This window comes from Telmatherina bonti (genome assembly GCF_933228915.1).
Source record: "Telmatherina bonti genome assembly, chromosome: 16".
NCBI classification, from domain to species: Eukaryota; Metazoa; Chordata; class Actinopteri; order Atheriniformes; family Telmatherinidae; genus Telmatherina; species Telmatherina bonti.
In genome coordinates this window covers 18,539,810-18,563,497 of record NC_136614.1, presented here as the reverse complement: position 1 = coordinate 18,563,497, position 23,688 = coordinate 18,539,810, and the positions used below count along the sequence as shown (strand labels likewise).

General features: G+C 38.9%; 1 protein-coding gene across 1 annotated transcript in view; it reads left to right on the top strand.

The window, feature by feature from the left end:
• Positions 1 to 23,688, top strand: part of LOC306767160 (uncharacterized protein) — a gene marked incomplete at its 5' end in the record, with an annotated part of 28,586 nt that overhangs the window by 607 nt on the left and 4,291 nt on the right. The window contains 16 exons of the mRNA XM_079255082.1: positions 1 to 1,096; positions 1,552 to 4,960; positions 5,141 to 5,320; positions 7,139 to 7,177; positions 7,968 to 8,086; positions 10,396 to 10,552; positions 10,758 to 10,897; positions 12,682 to 12,808; positions 13,990 to 14,025; positions 14,531 to 14,691; positions 14,874 to 14,994; positions 16,526 to 16,671; positions 17,840 to 17,966; positions 19,412 to 19,441; positions 19,561 to 19,673; positions 20,184 to 20,316. The exon at positions 1 to 1,096 is cut by the window's left edge and continues 280 nt beyond it. Of these exons, the coding sequence (XP_079111208.1) occupies positions 1 to 1,096; positions 1,552 to 4,960; positions 5,141 to 5,320; positions 7,139 to 7,177; positions 7,968 to 8,086; positions 10,396 to 10,552; positions 10,758 to 10,897; positions 12,682 to 12,808; positions 13,990 to 14,025; positions 14,531 to 14,691; positions 14,874 to 14,994; positions 16,526 to 16,671; positions 17,840 to 17,966; positions 19,412 to 19,441; positions 19,561 to 19,673; positions 20,184 to 20,316 (6,134 nt within the window). The remainder of the gene's footprint in view (positions 1,097 to 1,551; positions 4,961 to 5,140; positions 5,321 to 7,138; positions 7,178 to 7,967; positions 8,087 to 10,395; positions 10,553 to 10,757; positions 10,898 to 12,681; positions 12,809 to 13,989; positions 14,026 to 14,530; positions 14,692 to 14,873; positions 14,995 to 16,525; positions 16,672 to 17,839; positions 17,967 to 19,411; positions 19,442 to 19,560; positions 19,674 to 20,183; positions 20,317 to 23,688) is intronic.

Below are 23,688 nucleotides of genomic sequence, written 5' to 3'. Positions count from 1 at the left end.
GCTCTGTTGTGTGCAGCACTGAGACTGGAGAAGGAGGTCCAAAAGAGGAGGAGCTTGTGGAGTGCAGGAAGCAGAGAACAGGGCAGGGCTTGGAGTGGGAGGAGAGCAGCAACGGTTCTTCAGAAATTGGGAATCTTCAGAAAAATGTCAGTCATCTGACAGATCCCTCTTCCTCCTTTAAACAGGGTGTGGTATGGGACTCTGACCAGGCCCAAACGCAGCCTCATGCACATGTCCAAACAGGTACAGAGCTTCACGTGTACCTGGAGGAGACCAGTGTGATTCAGTGTGACGACGGCCCTTGTGCTGGACAGGAAGTTGTCTGCACCACAGTCAAAAAAAGCCTGCAAGTCCTCCCAAAGGCAAAATCCCCACCAAGTTTTGATCCACCAAATAACTCAAGCCTAACAAGTGCAAAAAATGTGAGGCCTGCAGTTGGGGCACAGAGTTATTACAGTGCTGTAGTGGGAGTGTCACTGAAACCACACAAAGACTCACAGTTAGAGTCTGAACCTGATAAAAAACAAACAGAGGCTGACAGCATGGGCCGTAGTAAGAAAGCCAGAAGGAACTCAAAGGGAGATGGAAAGAACACTCCAAAGGCAAAAAAGCCTGCAAATGCACCTCCTGCTGAGGGATTCCCTGAACCAGGTAACTCACAGGCCAATCCCCAGGGCAAAAGTCCAGATACCAGCATGAGAAAAGTTCCAGCTGACTCCTCCCTCAAGCATAACCCTACCTTACAGGCTTCGCCTGAAGGAGGGGAAAGTAAGATTACCTGCCCTGATACAGTCAAGCAGTTGGACAACCTCCAGAATTTGGCCTCAGTCACTCTTGCCGCTCAGACACATGAGGTAGATGGGAGTGCAGACATGGAGGACAATGACAGCAATTACACAGTAGAGAGGAAAACAGAGACACCCGAGTCCAAACGCAGGAGTATTAAGTGTTCGCACAGTGAAGTGAAGATCTACCCAAAGTACGTGCCTTTGAATCCAATGAAAAATGAAGAAGAAAATCAACAGGATTTGAATGCAACACTAAAGAAAACCAGTGAGGAAGCAAAGGATGAGTCCAAAACAGAGATTGACGCAAGGTAAGTAGAAAGTTAAGAGGAAAATATTTATTAATAAATTAATTACTGAAATATTTATTACATTTCCAAGACAGTACAGTGTTTTAGTAGTTTTACAGTCCACTCACAATACCAGTTTTAAGACTAACTATTTAACTTACCCATGTGTTTTTACTTAATGACATTTTATTACACTGTTTATTTTCTCTAACATGATGTTAACAGTTAACTTATGAGGGTGGAATCAACAGAGTGAACCAACGCTCTGAGTCATAACACAAAGTTCAGCAGTGGGTTTTAGGGCAGGCCTTATAAAGCACAGATGAAATTAGGATATTCTTATCTTTGGGTGATTAAATAATCATCCAAAGATTAAAGTAAGATTTATAAGTTACTTTCCTGACCTGAGGTTGTAATTTTAAAATGTTGCAAAATGTTGTTTATCTTCATTTATGACATTTCTCTCTTGTACACAGACTTCATGACCTAAAAAAGATTGTGGAGGAAACTAAGCCAGGTATTGGCCGGATCGCAGATAAAATCAGCCTGTTTGAGCGGCACCAGCGTGATTTGGGTCACAACAAGACTATTCGAGCCCCGAGGAGTGCTGATGTTTCCCCAAGCAGAACAGTTGCGGGAAAGTTTAAAGCAGACGTTCTTTTGTCCGAGCAGAGGTCAAGGTCGACTGAACGTTACAGCTCAACCAGGTCAAGCTCTGCATCACCTGCACGGGAGAAGCTGATAACAATAAAGGAGCGAGCAAAGATATTTGCACAGGGTTTTACGCCAGAAGCCAAAGCAGCGCAGATTCGGATGCCAGCTAAGACAGGAACATCTCAAAAATCCGCCCTGTCTGTCGCAGTTGCTTCATCAAAGTGTCAAGAACTGGGCAATCAGGGTAAACTGGATACTGAAGAGCAGAGGCATACAAAAACAAATTCAGGGATAACAGCAAAACCTGATAGACAAGGTAACTCTGATGCTGGGGTACCGATATGCATACTGGAAGGACTATCACCAAACTCTGAAACAAAGGAAGCAACTGTTTTAAAAACAGCAGATCAAGATACGAAACCTACAGGTGTTGAGAGAGTTGAAGATCCAGGTGATCCTGCAGATGTGACCAACAATAGAAAAACACACACCAAAGGCCCTAACAAAACAGGCTCACGCTCTAAAAAGAAGAAAAGTAAAGATCCAGCTAGTCCCACCAGCCCAAATGTCCTAAACAAACCAACGGATGCTGCTGTAAAACAGAAGCTGGTGGATAATACAGAGGACACTTCTGCCTCCAAACAACTTTCAGGAAAAGTCTCATTAGCATCTGATAAACTTCTAGAAGATGCACCAGCTAAACAACCATTGAATGACAATAAACAGAAGACGTCTAAAAAGGAGTCAGAGGTATCAGTCAAACAGACAAGTTCTTCATTTGAAAAGAATGACATTGAAAAAGCAGCCAACAGGCAGAAGGGATCACCTGAACTGCCTGTCAACAAAGATGAACCTGATACTGCCGCTTGCAACAGTGAAACAAAGACGCCCATTGACAAGGAGCCTGTTGTTTTACCCCAAAAGGAGGTAAAATCGGAGAAACACAGCCTTGCATTCACACCGGAAAGAAAAATTGCCTTGGAGGACGGCAGAGAAACTTCAGCCTCCTCCTCATCAGTTGATCAGCCTGATGAAAAGTTTCCTGCAGTGCAGCAGGGGTCAACTGTTGAACCACATAAATTACATAAAGAATCACCAGAGGAGATGGAATCAAAAAGTGAAGGAAAAGGAAGAACACATGCTGAAGAAGAAACGTCGCAAATACAGCAATCCCAAAGTAAAGACACAGACCTAAAATATCAAGCTGAGACTGAAGCTGTGAAGAAATTAGACATAATGGGCAGTGGGAAAACAAATCATAGTGAGGAGAAGTGCAAAGGAAATTCACCGCAGCCGCTGCATTTAGATCAGAGCACCACAAAGGACAAGGTTTCACATAAAGAACAAGTCACCTTAGAAAAGGAAGGGGGCACTAAAAAAGTTAAGCAACCAGAAGCCCTAAGTCAGTCATCAGAAAACACAAGCAAATCATCAGGACTCTCTGTTCAAACACATTCTGATCAGACTGTGACTACACATGTAGATAAAGCTGCTATTTCTACCATCACGCAGACTGATGAGGCTGTGAGTGGCACTGAAAGGGAGACAAAACCCCAGAAGGTAGAGACTGCTACGAATGTGCCTCATAAGTGGCAAGTACAGCCTGCAGACAGCCCTGGAACACAAAGAGAGCTGGCAGTGATTACAGCAGAGCCGCAACCTGATTCTCTGTCTGTGGAAAAAACAGAAATTTCACTCGATGACTCATGTGCACATGGAGCTAATAATGCTGAATTAAACAACTCGAAACATCTCAAAGCAACTACAGCAGATGAGGGAGTGAGTGCAAAAGTCCCTAATGGCACTCCTGTACTTAGTGGACATAGTGGCACAAGCCACAAGGTAAAGAAGGATTTGTCTGCTGAGGAGCCTTCTCCTGTTTCTGACTGCAAATCTGCAGTTGCAGAAGCCAGGCAGGATGATGGAGTAAGAAGTTTTGTCCAATCTGTGCTCTCAGATGGTAAAATCTCGGGAGACGAATTGAAAGCAGCTTCTAGCAACACAAAGTCTGAGGAATCCAAGCATACAGGGAGCTGCAGTGATATAGCTTCACTCAAAGATCAAGGAAAAATAACTAGGAGTCGCCCTGATAGCATCACTTCCTCCTCCACAGTTAGTGAAAAAGAAAATGCAAGTGAGAAAAGATTCACTCTGTCGGTGAGTGAACCTTCACCTGTAGCTAATGGTGATTTCTCTTCACATTCACTCAATATATTTAATAAGGAGACAGGCAAAGACAAAACAAGTCAAATTCTAAAAGTAGCTGATTTTCAAGAGGCTAACAAGCTTATCCCGCATCCAAATCAGCATTCATCCTTGAAGAGACTCCAGTTACCACCAGGACTGAGCAAAGATGATTCATCAAAACAACGAGATGCTCCCTCTAGTTGGCTGGATGTAGACTTCCCCAAACGCAAGCTTAAACTCCAAGAGCATAAGCTGACCTCCTCTGGGAGTGAGAGCAATCTCCTGGACACTTCTGGTGAGCTAGATGAGGATTTTGTCGAACGAATCAAGAAACTTTGTGCCCCATTCTCCCTCCCACCACGTAAGCACAACCACCTACGTACACCTCAGCCCCCCTTTGCAATGCCGGCCATCAGAGAGGACCGCTTTGAGAAGACGTTTGACCCTGAGGAGTTTACGTTTGGCTTGAGTAAGAAGACTAAGTCCTCAGTGGACACAGTTCCAGGCTTTTTAGCCAAGCTCCAGAGCACAGAGACGAAGTCTGGCCAGCTACCTGCCAGGGCTAGCTTTGCTGAAAGGAGCATGCTGTTCAGTAGCTTGGACAATAACTCTCGTATCAAGGACAAGAACGAGGAGGATATGAAGGAAGAGAAAGATGATCAGATCAAAGTGAAGTCTCGCTTGGAGAAGAGTTGCATCCTCAGCAGTCTAACCTCGTCCAGCTTAAGAGGGAAGAGGAAAGGAATGCAAACACAGGCAGAGGGCTCAGGGGATTTGTCACCTGGTGAAGCCCCCCAGCTCAGCCCGCTACCTCAACCCCAGCCAGCCACTCCAAGCCCCACAGCTCAAACTGGAATCAAAGACTTTCTGGCCAAACAGAGCAGAGAGGAAGTCCAGACTGCAGAGGCTGTGGCCAGTGACTCAGGACCTCCACTTCCTTCTTTTAACGACATCAAGCTGCCTGACTATTTAGAGAAGTACCTCCCACTCGATCAAGTAACACCAGTGCAGATCACACAAGGACAGGATCAAGTCAAACCAGAGGTTAGTGTTACTTTATGTAACTGAGAATGATCCTAATTATTATGTACAGTAGGTGAACTGAACAGAAATGGATGAGTGTAAGAATAATATGTAAATAGCAGCGAAGACCACCACAACACATTTAAAAAAAAAAGACACACTATTAACTCACTCCACTTTTTTTTTCTTTATTCCCCTCAGTCTGTTGGGAAAATGACCAGTGTAGTATCTGGAGGTAAGGCAGACATGGTCGTAAAGCCAAATCCAGTGCTTCCTGAGACGGCACCTCCACGTTTTCCTGATATTCCTTCAACCACACACCCTACACTCCCTGAGTTCAAACAGACTTTGACTCAGCCACAAGGAATAGTAAGAGATAATGTAAGTGTGCTTCATGCTTCATCTACATTTTTCTACAGGATGCCTTATAGTTTAGTATTACAAATTACCTTTGTATTGCCCAGAGGCTCAAAAGTCATCTTAGACTTTTATTGGAATACTTGCCAGCTTGCTGATCTGGCAGGAAACAATGCTTTTCCTTAGTTTTCCTTAAAGCTGTACCACAAAAGATTTTCTTGGAAATTGTTTTGTCTCAATTAACTCTTTGTTCTTTGGTTGTATTAAATAAATAAGCGGTGCAGAAACTAATCTTTAATTGGAAAGTCTTTTGGGCTCTCTTGTGTCTCCTTAACTAATTTCAAAACATTTCTTCACTTAATTTATGGACTTATTTCTGGTGAAAGATGAATCTATTTAACAGAAAAACTACTGATTGGTAAGTTACAGTGGCTTTTAACAGATCTTTTTCACAATTTTCAAGTTGAGATGGTGTATTTTCATTGTAAGACTGGTAAGCATTTAATTCAACTTTTTTTACTACAAGGAAACTTCTGGGCTTCAATGTTTGGGACATTCTGGGACATCTGATCAAAATTTGACTTTAATACAGGCACCAAACTTGGGTCAGATGACAGTGTAATAAGTTCACACCTGCTCAAAAATGATATTCAACTCGTAAATGCTCTCAAAGTTTACAACAAATAATGTCAGTATTGGATAAGTTTAGAGGTCACAGGTTGTTGTTTCTTTTTTAGTTTAGGGGAGATCTTACAGGAAAGGGAGACAAAGGAATTGTAACTAATAGATATCACCACAATATTTCCTCAGTGTTGTTTTACATTAACTTTTGCCAACCTAGTGCACACCAGTTTGGGGGATGCTGAGAACAGATGCTGCCAAACTGTGCTAAATGGCAATTTTGGAAACATTACTTGAACTGTCTCTGTGGCATCTTCATTCATTTTTCACCAGTAACACAAATGATAATTGAACATCTTGACAAATCTCACAAGCGCTCCTTTTACCCCAAAAGTATTCAAATATACTTTGCAGAAATACAATTATTTAATTATGAGTATGCAATTTTTGAGCAGAGGTATAAAAGACAGGCACGGCACACAAAGGGTTAAATATGTGCTTGTCTGCAAAAAGTCATAAAGTGAGTACTTAAGTGTGCTCAGTATGTTGAAGCTGTACCAATTTATTAAAATCTGTCATCTCAGTTTATGGTGTACTGTTTTATTAAAACTTACTTTCTGAAACAAAGAAAGTAAGTTTTAACCTGCTGGTTTCATTATCTTACCGAATTAACTAATAATCATTTGCTTTGTATCTGCTGGTAAAAACTTCCATTTACGTCCTAATTTAATGGCTTGTAATTGATCCAGTATTTTATTATAACAAAGGCTGACTGACCATAATTTGTCAAGTTGTATTTTAACCTGTAGCCGATATTTAGATGCTTGCACATTTAGCTGCAAGTAAGATTTATTTATTAAAAGAGTATTATCTTAACAAAGTTACTTTGATCTCATTGGATTAACATATGCCATTAAGTCTAAAAACTATGTCATTCGTTTCTCGTTAATACAGCTGAAATGTTTCACTGTTCTTTCACTGATGTTTGGAAATTTTTATGTGTCCTCTGTCAAAGCAACATTTTCTTTGGTCTGTGTCAGAGTGGTGTTTTAGTGTAAAATCATAGCTGTGTATTCCCGATAGACCCACTGTGACCAAGTAACTTAACTGAAAGTTCAAGGATCATTCACAAGCCTGCAGCACAAACTAATGCAGAACAGCATGGTTAGCATTTTATTGATATTTGCTGCATAATCATAATTATGTGCTTCTGCATTCCAGGTAAAATCTGTCAAGGGATTTCACAAACGTCCTGGAAAGGTACGGTTGGCACAACTTTGCCTGCACAGAATAAAAACAAGATGGAGAGAAGACATTTCAACAGACATCCCTCTGTTCTGTTAAAACATCTGCTTTTCATATGGTGTTCTTTGGGGTAAACAGAGCATTTAAAAAAAAAAAAAGAAAGTCTAGTCCAAATGCTCAGCTGGGTACAGTTACCATTGTGAGTTCCAGTGCTGCTAACTCAGAGCAAACTTGTGGATTCCTGATGATTGCTTAACTTCATTACAGCTGCAAAGTCAGATATTCTCCTACCACTCAGTGTGTTCAGACTCTTGCTTACACATTAGGGATTCATTCATTCAGTTAACTTTCTGCTTCAGCTGTGCTGGGGATCGGCTGTCTGGAAATTAAAAATTTAGAGTAGGATTAAGAGTTTTTGATGTTGGCTTTAGGAATTAAACTAAAAAAGGGAGCATTTTATTTTCCAGAGCAGCCTCTTTTTTATGGTTAATTTCTTTGTCTTTCACCAACCTCAATATTCACTTGGAAATTTTTACAGCATGTTAAAGTGACTCATTGCATTAACAGTGCACCCTGTTAGTTGTCATAACTACGTCCCTGTATGGGCTTTTTGCTGTGGATAAACACCAGTATGCTGTAACTGAAGCATAAAAGGAAGCTAAAGAGTAGTGTACTTCTGTTAGGATGCTCTTTAAACCTGATGAAGTTTGGTTTAATGTAGAATATTTAACAACTATGGCTTTTTGATATTTTCTTCCATGCATAATGTGATGTTTTTTTTTCACTGACTTGTGTCTCTATGCAGATGGTGTTGTTTGAAAAAGCTCAGTTCGGCGGCCAAGCATATGAGATTTTCAGAGATGTTGCTGATGCTTCATCGATGCAGCTCTCCCCTTTCATATCTGTGAAGGTGGTTCGAGGATGGTAAGCATCAGCACACTGTACAGTCAAAACTTTCAGATGAAGGAAAGAAAAAATGTTGGAGAGTTTAGTTTTAATTAATGTCAAGTATCTCTGGGAGGCCAGTGTTGGCTTTTCAAGCTTTTCACTGAACTAATTTGGTGTGATAGCTAAAGTGAGTGTCATTCTTGCTAACCACTCTCATTCTCCATAAATCCTACTTTGAAAGCTTTTTATTTGCTTTTCATATGGAAATCTTTTTGCTCTGGGGTTTATTTGCAAAACTGATTGCGATTAAGCCAAGATTTTCCCAATTATTTTGTCTGAATTTGACTTTGTGCCATCAGGCATTGAGGCATTTCAATGCAGTAAACCTACTACAGACCAGGCCAGCAGCTGAGCTTTATTACCTCTGCTAAGGAGGTTATGTGTTTGCATGTGTTTGTCTGTCTGTGTGTTTTCACAAAAACTACTGGGGGGATTTTTTTTTTTTGTCTTTTTGGAGGGAATTGTTGACACATGGATTTTAAAAAGGATTCTTCACAATGATATGAAAAATGAAATGAAAAATATGTTGTTAATGGAGGAGGAAAATTCCATTTGTAGTGGGGTTTTTTTCCCCTTTAAATTTAGAACAATAGTAATTGATAAAGCCTTGTTCTGGATGGTGATGGCTGCTGGCAGGAAGGATCTCTGGTACCTTTCTGTCTTGCATTGGACTTGACAGAAGCCTTACAGTGACCACATTATGTTTCTTCGCCATGTTGTGCAGAGGATGTGAGGAAGCATCAGTGATCTTCAGCAGTTTGTGCAGCATGCTTTCCTGGACAATCAGCTCCAGCGGCTCCAGAATTTCCTCCTGCACAGAACCAGCCTTCTTGAATAGTTTGTCCCGTCTCTTGCAGTCTCTGACTCTGATGCTGCTGCCCCCATTAGATGGATGATTGTGCTTTCCACAGCAGACTTATAGAGGATATGCACCATATGTGTGCAGACATTGACAAAGCTCGACATCCTTAAGAAATAGTCTGCTCTCTCCCTTCTTGTAGATGTTTCTGTGTTGCATTTCCAGTCTAATCTGTTGTCTGTCTGAACTCTGATGTACTTGTATTCTTCCACCACCTCCACCTCTTCTCCTAGGATGTAGACAGGGTTTTGTTTACCCTTGTTCCACCAAAAGTCAACAATCATCTGTTTAGTTCTGTTGGTATTCAAGATGAGGTGATTGTTTCCACACCAGCTCACAAACCGACTGAGCAGTTCTGTGTACTCAGCTTCTTGTCTGTCACTGATACGTCCCACAACAGCACAGTCATCAGAGTATTTCTGCACATGACAGGACACAGAGTTGTATATAGCTTTTGGGTGGAAAGGAGCTGCTTGGTGAAAGTGTGTACTCTTCAAGTGCTTTTCTAGTTCTTCCTGTCACCTTGTTTGTTCTGTCAACTCACTCCAATCAGAAAACAGTACAACTGAAATTGCCTATGTCCAAGTTAATTTATGATAAATTCCTGTTACATTAATTAGCAGGGGAAATTGTGTAACTATTGTTTATCGTTATAGACCAATAACTCCAATAACTCCTTAAATATTATGGGGTTTTTTTGCAACATCAGTATGCATCTTCATTTCATCATCAGTAAATGTCAGTGGCCTCAGTGCTAGGATAACAAAGCCACTCATCCCATTAATCTGAATTACTTCAGCCTTGCTTCAACTTGCTAGACCTCCACCATCTTTTCTTCAGGATGGAATGAATAAAACCAGGATTTCAATTACTTTGCATATTTCAGTACTGCATTTGTTCAGCAGCCTTCTGGTTGAAAACATCTACTTTATTTGCACTTTTGTGTGTGTGTCTGTGTGTGCATCCCTTTGCTCAGATGACAAGGATGCAGTTAAAGAATACCTATTCAGTGTACCTTTGTGATACCTTTGACATTCAAGATGCATCTCTGCAGTATGATGGCCCTGTACCAAATATAGCAGAAGGGAGAGTTACATAACTTCTTGCATCTGTCTGTTTTTGGATTGATTTAAGAACAAGGGAATAGATCAATACCATTTGATGCCTTGTATTTTAATCAAGACAGAATATCTTTGCCTGTTGTAAAGAAAATGAGATATTCTGCAAAGACATCAGGGCACTTTATATTAGCATTTTAACCTCTCTAAGACAGGAGTAAAAAATTGTCAAACTGTCATTATCAAATAATTACAGTTAATAATGATAATAACCAAAATAATTGCATTTGCATCACTTTTGCCTCATTGTTCTTATTTGTTTTGTTTCTGTTGTGTTCCCTATGATAACAATTGTCTTTACAATTCAGCTGGGTGCTCTACGAGAAGCCTGATTTTCAGGGACGCATCATTGCTTTGGAGGAGGGGGCCATGGAGTTGGAAAATGTGTGGGCAGAGCCTGGACCGGAAAACGAGCCAAACAACAGTCCGCCAATGCAGATCGGCTCTATTCGACTTGCTGTCAGGGTGAGTGCACTGATTACACAACCGCCAACTTATATTGTCTTTAGTATCTAAATCTCAATGAAATTGCTTTATTGATACCCAGCCCACTCCAGAAGGGAAGGGAGTATGACTCAGCTTATTATTCTCTTCCATTTCCAGGAAAGAATCATTGAAGGAATGGCAAGGGCTACTGCTGATAGTTGGTGTTTATCTCTCCTCTCTGTAGGATTACAGCATCCCCCATATTGATCTATTCACTGAACCAGAGGGCCGTGGCAGAGTAACACCTTACCATGATGACATTATAGAGACAGGCTCATTCGGCATTCCACTGAGTACTGCTTCCATCCAAGTGCACTCCGGGGTGTGAGTATGGTTGTCATTAACATTTGGATTTTATTTAAGAGAGGTTTCTTTTAAAAAAGGGGAAAAAAAACCTTTTATCTACTTATTTTTATTACTCTTTATCCATGACAGCAGTTGCCTCTTAAAGTACTCCATTCAGGGTTTCAAGCTATTTAGGTTGATATGGAAAAGATGCATTTGAGCAATGAAAAACTACTGATTGGGGAGACAAAATAGACTTTGTATAAACTGCATCTGTGCAAAATCAGCAAATTCTTGCACAACTGTTCCTTGCAAATCTATATGTAAATCTGTGGTTTACATGTCTATGCCAAACAAATGATACCCACGAGAATGCATAAAGACCCCAAAAGCACAGTTTTGCAAGGTTTCCTTTTTCTCTGCAGGACTGAGATGTACTGGAGCACAAAATATATTTACTCACAAATATGGCCAAAACTTGGGACTTTAAAGGTTGACATCAAGATTGTAGTGATAGTCTACTTGCAGTGCAAAACAATACTTGGCAGTAAAAGCTGGTAGTTTAGTTGAAACTGTACAAGCAATTAGGGTCGTGTACACTTCAGGGTCTAAATGAGGAAAAAAAATACAGTCTTTACAAGGTAATTAGACCCTCCCAACTCACCTCAATGATTTTTGGTTCATATTGACTGGCAGCTATGAGAGCTTCAGGAGAAGGGCGCAGAAACGTTTTTGTTTTAATGGGATCTTCTCTTTGTGTGGCTTTGACAAATACCTGAGATCTCATGTTTTTTACATTGTTCATTTGTGTTTATCTTTGCCTTTGGTTTTGATTCTCACTCATTAACCTGGAATGTCAGCCCTGCTGCTGCATGTCAGAATAGAAAGAATTGATAGGTGGAAACTAGAAAGGCGGCAACAAACCGATAGAGGTGTGGAGGGAACTTGTTAGAGGGGGGAATATTTTTCCACATTAGAGGTGTAAGCATGCGGTACATTTTGTGCCCTGCCCCAGAAGGAAATGAATAGCACTAGACCTTTTTGCCCTACAGCTGCTTTTGTGGCTTTACTCTGGAACAACTCTAAAAAACCTTTCATTATTGTTTTGGGATCTCACATATTAAACTACAAAGATTATTGCTCTCACGTGCCAACTTGTCTTTGCTCAACAGATAATCACCAGTAAATTTAGCTCTTCTTGTTGTGTTCAGTACAACAAAACTGTTGAGCAGATGTAATTATCTCTTGACTTCACAGAGCGAACGGATTCATTGACTTCTGTTATTATGAATCTTTGAGCTGAGTGAGATTGGAATCACTTCTAAGTATCACTTCCTCAGCACAAGGCAAAAGAGATGAGATCCTCCCAGAGGCACTCACTTGGTGAGTGGTATGAGGCATTGTGTTGTGTTACACAATGGCTCAAAATGTCAGAGATATGGGGGCAGAATTTCAACAAAAGCTGCCCACACTAAATATAAAATGTAAAGAGAAGTCTTTGAACTGGCGCATTTTGTTCCCAAGATTTTTTAATTAAAGACAAATGTCCTTTGTTCTGTCCTGGATTGAACCCAAATAAAAGAATTACTTCACCAATGAGACTTAGTGTGTATTAATTAGGTCATGTTGTGAAGGCATAAACATGCGCTACTTATTTAAGTCAGTTTTACATTTTTCAGAAAACAGCTGTTTTAAAACCAAGAGAAGCTACCTAATGCTAGGACTTGTAATGATTACCAAACTACTAGGAGGTATAGTTTGGCATAATCTGCTGTGACCTTTTGACATAATGATAATGTGCTTGATTTTTTTTTTTTCCTCAGGTGGCAGATTTTCAGTGATCCAGGATTCGAGGGCACAGTGTCTTTGCTGGAACCAGGAGCATACCCTTTTCCTGAGGCCTGGGGTTTTCCATCACCCTTTGTGGGATCTCTCAGACCACTTAAAATGGTGAGTATTTCTTGTCATTCGTGTGCATCATTGCTGGCAAAACATTTGTTTAGCTGATTACCTATTCTGAGCCACTTTGTTTGTGTGGCTCTTTGGCAGTGATATCTGCTGTACATTTGGATTCACATCAACATTTTTGGGATGACATAGCTTGGCTGACCTCGCTGTTTTTCTGTCTTTTCTCACCACATTAACTTTTCATGTGCAGTATCTCTGCACCTGTGGAGCCTGTTGCATAGAATCTGATATTTATTGAAAATACCTCATCTTTTTTATATGGGCAGGCCAAGAATTTTACTAGGATATTTATGTTTCTGAAAGGAGGAATTATAAATGCGTTGACACTTCCCTGATAAGTTATCTGACAAGTTATTACTATACTTTATTCCACTCATTTCTCATTTTCTATGATCTTAAGCACTCATCCTCAAGTCTTACCTTTCTTCACTCTGAACAGCAAAGTATGAAGCAAAAGACAAAGCTGTCTTTTTAAATCATTGCACATCAATGTGACATAGGACAACTGCATCATATTTCTATTGTTTCACGATGAACCAGCACCGTATTGTATGTCAAAATGTGTCATGGTTTCTTATTTATATCACTGGCACCAAAAATAACATTTTCATCCTCAATAATAGCTCTTCTGTTAGACTTTATTCCTCCTCTTGATACATGTGAGAATTTGACCCATCACTCAAAATGGCCTGTGAGACTAATTTTCAGGAGACAGGTAGAAGGAATGAGGAAGTACTGAGCTGCAAAATCAATCTAGCTCACCTTTTATGGACCTTTAAAGATAAACTGATGATCCTGACTTTCTATCTCGAGCGGTTGTCAGATTATGCCATTATATAGTAGTTTGGTTTATGGCGGAAATCCTTCCAAATGATGATTTTCCAATCAGCACAGGAACATTATATTTGTGAAGTGAATTAGCAGCTTTGATAAGCCCTTTTTTATTGATATTCTCCACACCCTCTGGCCTATGACTGTTCAAAACTTAGGTATGACAGAAGTTGGCTGGTATGTTTTGTGCTTTCCTTTTCTTTTTTCATTTTCACTTCTGTGAATGTTCAGCCCATTATTATAACTTTAAAAAATAGCTCTATGGCTTTTATAGGCTGTGTATATTTGTTTAGAAATGGGAGTGGTTAGTAATAAAGCTATTTCTGTTCCAGGGAAATTTAAAAGTGGAGAAACCTGAGGAAGTCAAGGTATGTGCAATTCTCTCCGCTGTAATAAGTTTTTATTTTGCTACATTATAGAGTTGCCCTATTAAAAGTAATAAAGACACTCAGAATTAACAAAACAAAGAGTTTTTTGCAGTATACACGTGGAAAACATAAAATTTCTCTGGTACTGCACTCTGGATCCTCTGGCCCTAGTTTTGTTTATCATACTTTAAGCCAAAAATAGATTTAACGTGGAGGAATTTCCAAGGCAGCCACAAAGAGGCAGACATTTCCAAAGCTGAGAAGTGAGCTGTGTGAAAAATGGCCTCTTTTTAGAGCCGTCTTCTTGTTCAGTTGTTGTCCTATTATTTAACATTATTTTATATTAAAAAAGATGTTAATCAAAAATAATTAAGATTTATTTAATATCCCTGTTTTTTTGTTTTTTTTTAATGTTAGTTAAATGTAATTTCACCATAGAGAATTTATGAAAACTTTTTTGGATTGAAAATCTTTAGTAAGAAACTGCATCTTCTCTCACTTGCAGGCTGTGGTTTATGAGAAGCCAGGCTTTGTGGGCTCCTGTGTGGAAGTCGACAGTGATGTTTTCAGCTTTTGTGAGACTGAAGGAGGCATTGCTACTGGCGGAGCAAACTTTGACACAAGCAAACTGAAGTCTGTGGGTTCTTTAAAGATCACTGGAGGATTGTGAGTCTTTTTCTTTCCCTATTTCCTAGGACATGATCAAGTTAAGTGGTTTTCTGGGCTCAGAACAAAATAAACCCAGGAATCTGGTGCCAAATAAGGATTTTGAGGTTATGTGATCTACTTACAATCTACAAATACAGCTCTAACCAGCAGCATGGGCATATATTTCTTCTTGCTACCAGCTGGGTGGGCTACAGCCAGCCTGGGTTTGAGGGTCAGCAACACATCCTGGAAGAAGGAGAATACGTGGACTGCAGCGAGTGGGGAGGGCCAGAGCTTCTGTCATTACGACCGATTATTTCTGTGAGTCCTTTCACCTCTTTGTAGCAAATGCTGTTTGATATATTCTATGTATGTGATAAAGAGCAAGTTTAAAATGATGCTAGAATTGTAGCATGAACTTGATGGGCTTGTGATAGTTAATGATTAATAGAATAGAATAGAATAGAATAGAATAGAATAGAATAGAATAGATCTTCATTGTCCAACAAAATGGAAAATGGAAAGCACCTCCAAAATAAACTACCACATTGGTGCAAAAAGCATAAATACAAATAAGACTGAAAAGCATCCAAAAGACTTTAAAAAGACAAAAAAAGGGAAACACTGATAGTTAAAAAGTGCAGCAGTTTCTATCATCTGTAAAATGGTCTCTCTGTTGAGTTAAGAATGTCAGTGTCCCTTGGAATAATTGACATTTTTGAAGGGAATTTTAGCCAGAAGAACTTTAAGTCCCCTTCTCGACTTCAGGAGCTTAAACAAACAGCGCAGAGGCTAACGCTATCTGCCAGGATTCTCTGAGCCGTCCTTCTCCTTTCAGTATAAATGTTCACTTGAGGCAATTGGGGTTTCCCAAACCTTTGCCCTTCCACTGCTACAATCCTGTTGAATTTGTTATTCAGCTTACAACTTGCAGGCTATTATCTTTGTTTTTTATACACTGATTTCTGAAAGGATTAAAGAAATTTGCTATGAGAGAATTGGCTGAATAAATAGTTTTTTTATGATAAAGTTTAAATCTTTACTATACTAAACATTAACTATAAATATCAGCATCGGGGAATCATTCTGAATGTTTGAGCCAACCAACAAAGTCTGTGGATCACATGCAGCAAATTACTGTTCATTGTGTTTCCTCAGTGGGATCCCTAATTTTGGCCCATGTGCAGGTTAGAAAAACATAAATATTTAACTTTTTCATTTGTTGTGTTGATAGGAACATTTATTGGAGTAAAGAAATTAACAGTGGTGACACAGGGAAATTAAAATCAATAAATGTTTTTGACCTCTGGACGCCTCACTGGTGAGGTGTTCTGGGCCCCAGAACACCTCCCAAGAGCTGGCAAATGTGGCTGGGGAGGTGGAAGTCCTGGCTTCCCTGCTTAGGCTGCTACTCCTGCAACCTAACCCCGGATAAGCTGCATAAAATGGATAGATGGATGAATGGATAGATGCTTTTGGCCTTTTTCCACAAACAAATCAATATCTTGCCTCGAAAGAAAGGGATTCCCAGAGCTGTGGTCACTAGAAAGAAGTGTTTACTAAGCACAACAGAAATCTATTTAATGCCCATGATGTTCTTTATGATGTAAGATCTCATTTTTCTGGTGTTGTTAGTGACCAATGAAATATTTAACAGCATCAGCATTCTGGGCATTTTTCCTCTTCTTAATGGGGGCCTGACAGAGAATGTTTGAGAGTTACTACGTACCTATATTTAATGCTTCTTTAACTTTTTTCAAAATATTTTTGGTTCAAATCTTCTTTTCTTGTGCTGTATTTTGATGTAATTTTACATACCTTGATCTTGAGATGACTTTTTTTCTTGCTACAGGATTTCCTGTCTCCTTACATGAAAATGTTCAGTGACAGAAATTTTGGCAGCCTCGGATCGAAGATTGACGTCACAATGCCTGTTATAAACATGAATGACATCGGCCACGGCATGACAACGCAGTCTGTTGATGTCGTCGGTGGTGTGTAAGTGTCATACATTTCCGTTGTCTTCACTATTCTGTCAACAGCAACGAGAAGTAAAGGTTTTGACAGTTAAAAGCATTTTTCTAGAGGAAAAAAGAATAACTGAGCTGTCTTTCCTCTGCAAGACCAATGCACTCTTCATTACATACACTTGCTCATCTAGCCTGAGGAAAATTTCTAGATTCATATGTGTGTGTTTCTGATCCCTTCCTGCCGTTTTATCTGATAATTAAGTGGGACCAATGTTCCAAAGAAGTCTGGTGTTGGTTTACTTACACTGCCTACTGCTCAGTCGTAACAGCTGGTGGGCCACACCTACACTGACAGGTTCAGACAGATCAGCAGGTTCACTAATGTTTTTATACACCACACCTCACTTCCCTCTGTATATTATCGATGCTGCAGTGGAGGATTATGTAAAATTCACATAGATTATGTGGAGGATGGCAGATGGCTGAGTTAAGCGTTGTTCATATTCTGATGGAGTATTTCTTTTTATCCTTTCTTAGAAAATGCTGCAGGATGAGTAGGAGCAATGTTCATTTGCTGTTTCCTTTTTTAGGTTTGCTTGTGCTGTGGTCAGCTGAAAAAATGCAGAAAGTTTGCAGTAAACATAGCAGAAGCTAATAAGGACAATGAAATGCAGAACATGTATTACTGATTGCTGCTTCCCAAGGAAGAGGCAGCTGTACTGGTTATTAACATGGAGTGGAACATTTCGTCCTTTTCAAGGAAAGGACTCTCACAGCATTGAAATTCTTCCTTTTCTGCTAGCCTGCTATTAGACTGTATGGCCTCACCCACGTTGCGCTGCCATCCCTCTGAGCCTCTGATTGGTCTGGTGTTTTGAATTTGACTTGCTGAGAGAGCTGTTTCTAGTCTTGCATGTCAATAATTCACTGAGACATTCCAGTTTTGACTAAAGAAGAAATACTGACTTGCTATCACATGGAGGGTTTTTACCGTGTTGGTTTCTGACCAAGAATTATTGAAATGTTTTTGTGATAAAATGTGCACAGCTTTGGTTGAATTCTTGTGGGTTTCATTCTTAGCATTTATGAGCACATCAAAGACAGCGTCTCTCTACTAATTGAAATGAAATGAAAATAGACAAAAATCCCTTCTGACAAGCTCAATCACACTCCTCCTTTTCTGTTCTCTTCCCTAGCTGGGTTGTGTTTGAGGAGCCTGACTTCTGTGGTGAGTCCTACATCCTGGAGAAAGGCCTGTATGGAAGCCCAGAGGATTGGGGGGCGCTGCATCACAGACTTGGCTCCTCAATGCCTGTCCTGTTGGTAAGATGCGATGACTAACAATAAAGCTTTGGTGGAAAAATTGTTGAGTTATTAGTCAGACAGGGCAGTAACTGTGCTATTTTGAATCCAGTCACTACAGTAAGTGCAGTGTTTTGCTTCTCTTGTAGCTTTGCAAGATAAATAACTGCAATTGGATGGTTGGTTTTTCACTTCCCCTGACAACATTACTTTGGCTACACAAGATGTTTTGTAGTATGTGACCAATTACGGCACACATTTTAAGACGTGGCAGAGGAATCTTTGAGGTGGCAGGAAAACCCTGATGAGCACAACAAGAATAAACTGATCCGCCCCTTAAACTGGGCGGATCGGTTTGACTCATGTGAAATTGTTTTGATTTCAAACAGCATGGTAACAAATGGATCCTGTATATGTCATACAAAGTTTACTGGAGTGCAGGAACAACATTTAAGATTGGATAAAATTCAGACTGATTGTACAAAAGAGAAAGTATGAATTACAAAACATTTTCTTTACACTGCTATAACCTCTTCCACCCTCAGGGTCTAACTCCTTAGAAAAGGTGCGAAGAGATTAGCATATTATCCACGGTTGCTGCATGGTTGTCAGCTCTGTTGACTAAGATGGAAGTATCATTAGTTGTGCTTAATTTTCTTCCCAGTAAATGTAAATCTAGAGGTGCCAATCATCTTCTTGCTGCTACATTGTTGTTAAAGCCTGTCATTCATTCAGCCACAAGTAAGGACAAAGAGAAAATGTCAGATATTGGAAGTTATTTTTCTCTATTTTTTTTTTTTTTTTGCAGGAGCCTTCTAAGTTCCTGTTATTCACAAAGCCCAATGTTGTTTTGTATGGCCTTCAAATTGTTGAGTTCTTATTGACAGATATTAAATCTGATCCATTTCAAAAGGCTAGCCTTGGACTGATGGGGCTACTCATTTTATTAATACCAAGCAATAATATATATAAATACAGTTGTGCTCATATTTATTCAAACCCTTTCATTAAAGAAGAAAAGCTGCCTGGAAAATAAGCTGAAACTGACTAAATAAAAATTTCATGAAAATCAATCTAATTCTGGTTGAAAAGAAATATTTAAAAAAAACAAAAAAACAAATAAATAAGATAATTTTTTTCTTTCTTCAACTGAATTAAAGAAAAAAACAGTGTCTTATATTACTAATATATATTACTGTCTTATATTACTGTTCCTTTTTTAAGTCTCCAGTTATTTGAGTGACTTGTAAATTCAGCCTTTTCTTTAATGAAAGGGTATGAATACATGTGAGCACAACTGTGTATATAAATGTATATTATATATATATATATATATATATATATATATATATATATATATATATATATATATATATAAAGCATAATCTCATACTAGTCTTTTTTTTTGTTTTTTGTTTTGTTGTTGTTTTTGCAAATAAGTGTGACTTTCATTTTGTTTCTTTCAGGATGACTTTGAAAATGCTGCAAAGTTTAAGGTAATAACAGTAAATTGGTTGTAACACAAATGTAATAGTGCTGTGTTTTTGGCCTGCATATCTGGTGAACTCCGTAAGCCAAACATTCATTCATCTTGTCTCACATATGTGTACCTCAGGTGCAGCTTTTCTCTGATCCAGGTTTTCAGGGTTCTGTCCTTATCCTGGAGGACAGTGCAACCTCACTGCAGGACAGTTTCTCAGTTGCCTCCTGCAAGGTTCTGGCTGGCAGGTGAGTAATTCTGCACTCTGTAGAGAAAACATCACAACATAGTTCCTGTGAGTTACAGCATGAGTTCAAACACATTGCAGCGAAATGTAAATTCAGCTATTTAGCAGAGATGTCTTCGGGTGATCTGTAACAACTGTAGCTGCACCTTGCTTGCATTATAATAATATCTCCGAGCCTGCAACAGACTGATGGTGCTCCACTTATAAATATATTCCTCATATGGGACCAAATGTGATATATAATATATGTCATAAATTATAAAACTGCAGCAACTACATTTATGGTATTTTTAAGTATTGCTTATTCCTGTTTATCAGGAAGAACAAAATATATTCTTCATCTTCAGGCTAGTTATCACAGATCATATAATAAATCACTGTATTGTTGCATAAGATGGAAAAAGCTGTAAAGTCTAATGTTTTCAGTTATATTCATTAGATTGATTTTGTACCCACTGTGTATGTGTGTGCTTATATTTTTGCCTTTTTGTATTTATTCAATGACTTTTAGCTGGCTGGCATTTGAAGGGCAGAACTTCGCAGGAAAGATGTATGTGTTAGAAGCGGGGAGCTACCCAGATCTGAGGGCAATGGGTTGTGTCAGCAGGAGCTCATCCATCTTGTCGCTGCAGACCGTTGGCTTTGTAAGTCTGTTTTTCATTTCTGCTAAGACCTTTCCACCCTCTCACATTTAGCACTTTGCCAACTTCATTCTTAAAATGTGCATTTGAACACAAAATGCAATGAAATGCACTAACAGTATTTTATGTTGAACCTGGGACTGTATTGTTTGAAAGCTGTCACTTAATTTGTAAGGATTGTGACAAAGCACTGCTGCATCTTTCCAAAAAAACATCTGTCATGTGCTTAATCAAACTTGGTTTTGTTGCTCTTTAAACTTTTTCAAGACTTGTCTGATTACTGCAATATGGTTTGTGTCTCATTTGCACAGCCTTTGGAAATGAACTTTTGAAAGTTTACAGGCTAGAGTACTAGCTATGTCACGTGCTTTTGTAAGTGATTTCCTCAAAGTAGTTTTACTTATTGCATTTAAATACTTAATCTTTAGACAGTGCAAATGAAGCTAAAAATGTTTGTCAGGTTGTAGATGTTTCCTCTGGTTTCAGCGTTGACAGGATTTTCATATGTGGCAAGTAAGGTTTGCAGACATATTAATGTCTGGTCCCTTTTATGATTTTTAGATATTAGATTGTAATGAGTTACCCTGAGGATCCTTAATACAGCCACACACAGGGAGTTCTGGACAAATGACCAGTTTATTGGTGGAGGAGTATGAACAGAAGATCAGTCCGGGGGAATGGTCTGCAGAAGAAACCAGGCAACAGCTGGGAGGTAAACAGGATGGCAAAATACTCGTCCAGGCAACGACAAGGCTCAGAGATCCAAAGACAGGCAGGGTCGGTAACCAGAAGATCCGAAAAGTTGCGGTGTCCGTCGAGGGCAAGGCAAGGAGGGTAATCCAGGGGCATAAAGCAGAAGGTCGGCAACTGAGGATCAATCCGTAGACCGCTGGAACAAAACTAGACATAGGTCTGATTATTATCTGGCAGAAAAGGAGGGATTGGAGGGAGCTTAAGTAGGCAGTGAGAGAAAAGGAAACCAGGTGAACTGAATGAGGTAGCAGAGGCAATTAGGAAGCCAGCAGGTGGATCGAGTTACCAATGATGAGCGCCAGGAGATCAGGGTGGCAAAAACATGACAGAAGATATTGTTGAATTTTCTGCATGAAAAGCCTTCTTGTTCGACAACACATCCGCCTGCCTCAGTTGATCACAGGCTAAATCATGTCGCTTCAAGCAATGCATACAATTTGCTCGGCAGATAAGAGTTAGATGGTCGAAACAAAGAAGTAATCAAAGACAGCACACAAACTTTATGTTTATCCATCAAATAAATTCAGCATGTCTGTATGTAGGATCAACAGCTATCAAGTGACCAATTATCAGATTTGTTGCTTTGTTTTGCTCTAAATATAGAAAAAACTCTCCTGCTTGACAAAATGATCTAACGCAACAGAATAAATATTAGATGCTATTTTTCAGGTTTTTTTTGTCACAAGTATATAATTTCATATAACACTTTTATTTTTAACATTTTTATTGGTAACTAAAATATATTGCATGTTCTCTCTGCCAGGCATTGATGTTGTATGCAAGTTAAAATCCTCAGTAAAAGAACTGCATCATTCAAATAACAGTAATAGTTGTCAAAGCTGATCAAATATATAGCTCTTTTCAGACAAAAGTAACTCAAAGGGTTTAAAACAATGCAACCAGGTGCAATTATTAACATACAAAGAGTATAGAGCCTAGATATGAACATAGAGTGCATAAAAACCAACTTCTCCAAGCATGGACGATAAATAAAAGTGGATAATACAATATAAAAAATAAAATGTGCACATCATTTTCATAACCATGGTAACTAATCTCTCATCTCATAATCTGAGTGAGTGGAAGCATGTAAATGTTGAACAGAGCGGACCCCAGAGTAGATCCCCGTGCTACTCTGCAGGTTGTTTTTGTGTACTCAGATGTGTGCCACACAGTAGCCTCCATCTGTCAAATAAGATGTAATCCACTTTGGTCCTGTGCCAGAGAGACCCATCTAACCTTGCAGTCTATTCAGTAGCATACAATGTATAATTGTGCTGAATGCCATCCACACTCAGATCCGATAAAACAAGATAGAAATGTTGTTTTTGTGTGTGTTTAAGAAAACAAATTTATACTTTAACAAGAGTAGTTTCAGTGCAGTGGTGTAGACGGAAACCTGAAGATGTAAAGGCAGTTGTTGAAAATGTTGTTGTTAAAATCTTATTCAGCTGTTGATACAGATTTTTCCATAGTTTTACTGAGCAGTGGGAGATTTGATGTAAGCCTGTAATTCTTCAACTGAGGGATTGCTTGTCTTTAATAGTGGCTTGATAAATGTTGTTTTTAAAGCCTGTGGAAAGACATGTGACAAAAGTGAGGCATTAAGCTACAAGAGGTCAGTGACTAAACAATCATAAACATCCTTCAAAATATCTGTTAGAAAAATGCCAAGGAAGCAGGATGAAAGTTTCAAGCGCTGGATAATATTTTCAAGATTGCTTTTACTGGTTAGGTGAAATGATGTCAGGTTTCTGTGGCTAGGGTAGCAAAACATTTCCAGTATGTGTTGTGAGAGCCTTGATGGCCCATCTGATATTGAAGATTTTTTTTTTTTTTATGTGGAAAAAAGAGAAAAAGTCATTGCAGGCTTTGGTGGATAAAAATTCAGAAGCAACAGGTACAGGGCCATTTGTTACCCTGTCAACCTGCTGAACAGGGCTCGAACATTTTTGTTATTCTGAGTGACAATTTCAGAATAAATGTCTTACTTGCATGTCTTACATTAAGTTTGGTTTTTTTGTCTCTCTTCTTTAGTTCCATAATATACCTAGAGGTTAGTTTAAACTGCATAAGATAGGCTTTGCCACATTCTATTTTTCAGTGCTGATCAACTTTGAGAGTTTGAGGATCAAATGGATTCATGCGATTTAGTCACAATTTTTAAAAAAAGACCTTTAGTTTATTTTAAAATTCTCAGAAACTGTTATAAGAATAAATATAATTCAAGTATAACTTTAACTTTAACTAACTAATAGTCAGGGAGTACAAATAGAAGCTGACATTTAGAAGCAAATATAAGACATCTGTATGCTTTTCTGTTGTCTAATCAGTTTATACAACAGGAGTTCTGAAGAAAATGGGATGCTGAATAAATGATTTGCAATTAACAAAACCAATATTTTGCTCACAATAAAGCAGAATGCATATATAATGTAAAAAAAAAATGAAATATTTTACTGTCATGGACAATATTATTGCTTGAACTTGTTTACAAAAACATCTTAAAAAAAAAAAAAAAAAAGTTGGGACAACAGCAATAAACAAAATTGGAACTCAATGGAAACAACTGGGAGAATATGGTGTAAATATTTAGGTTGATTGACAGCATGATCGGCTATA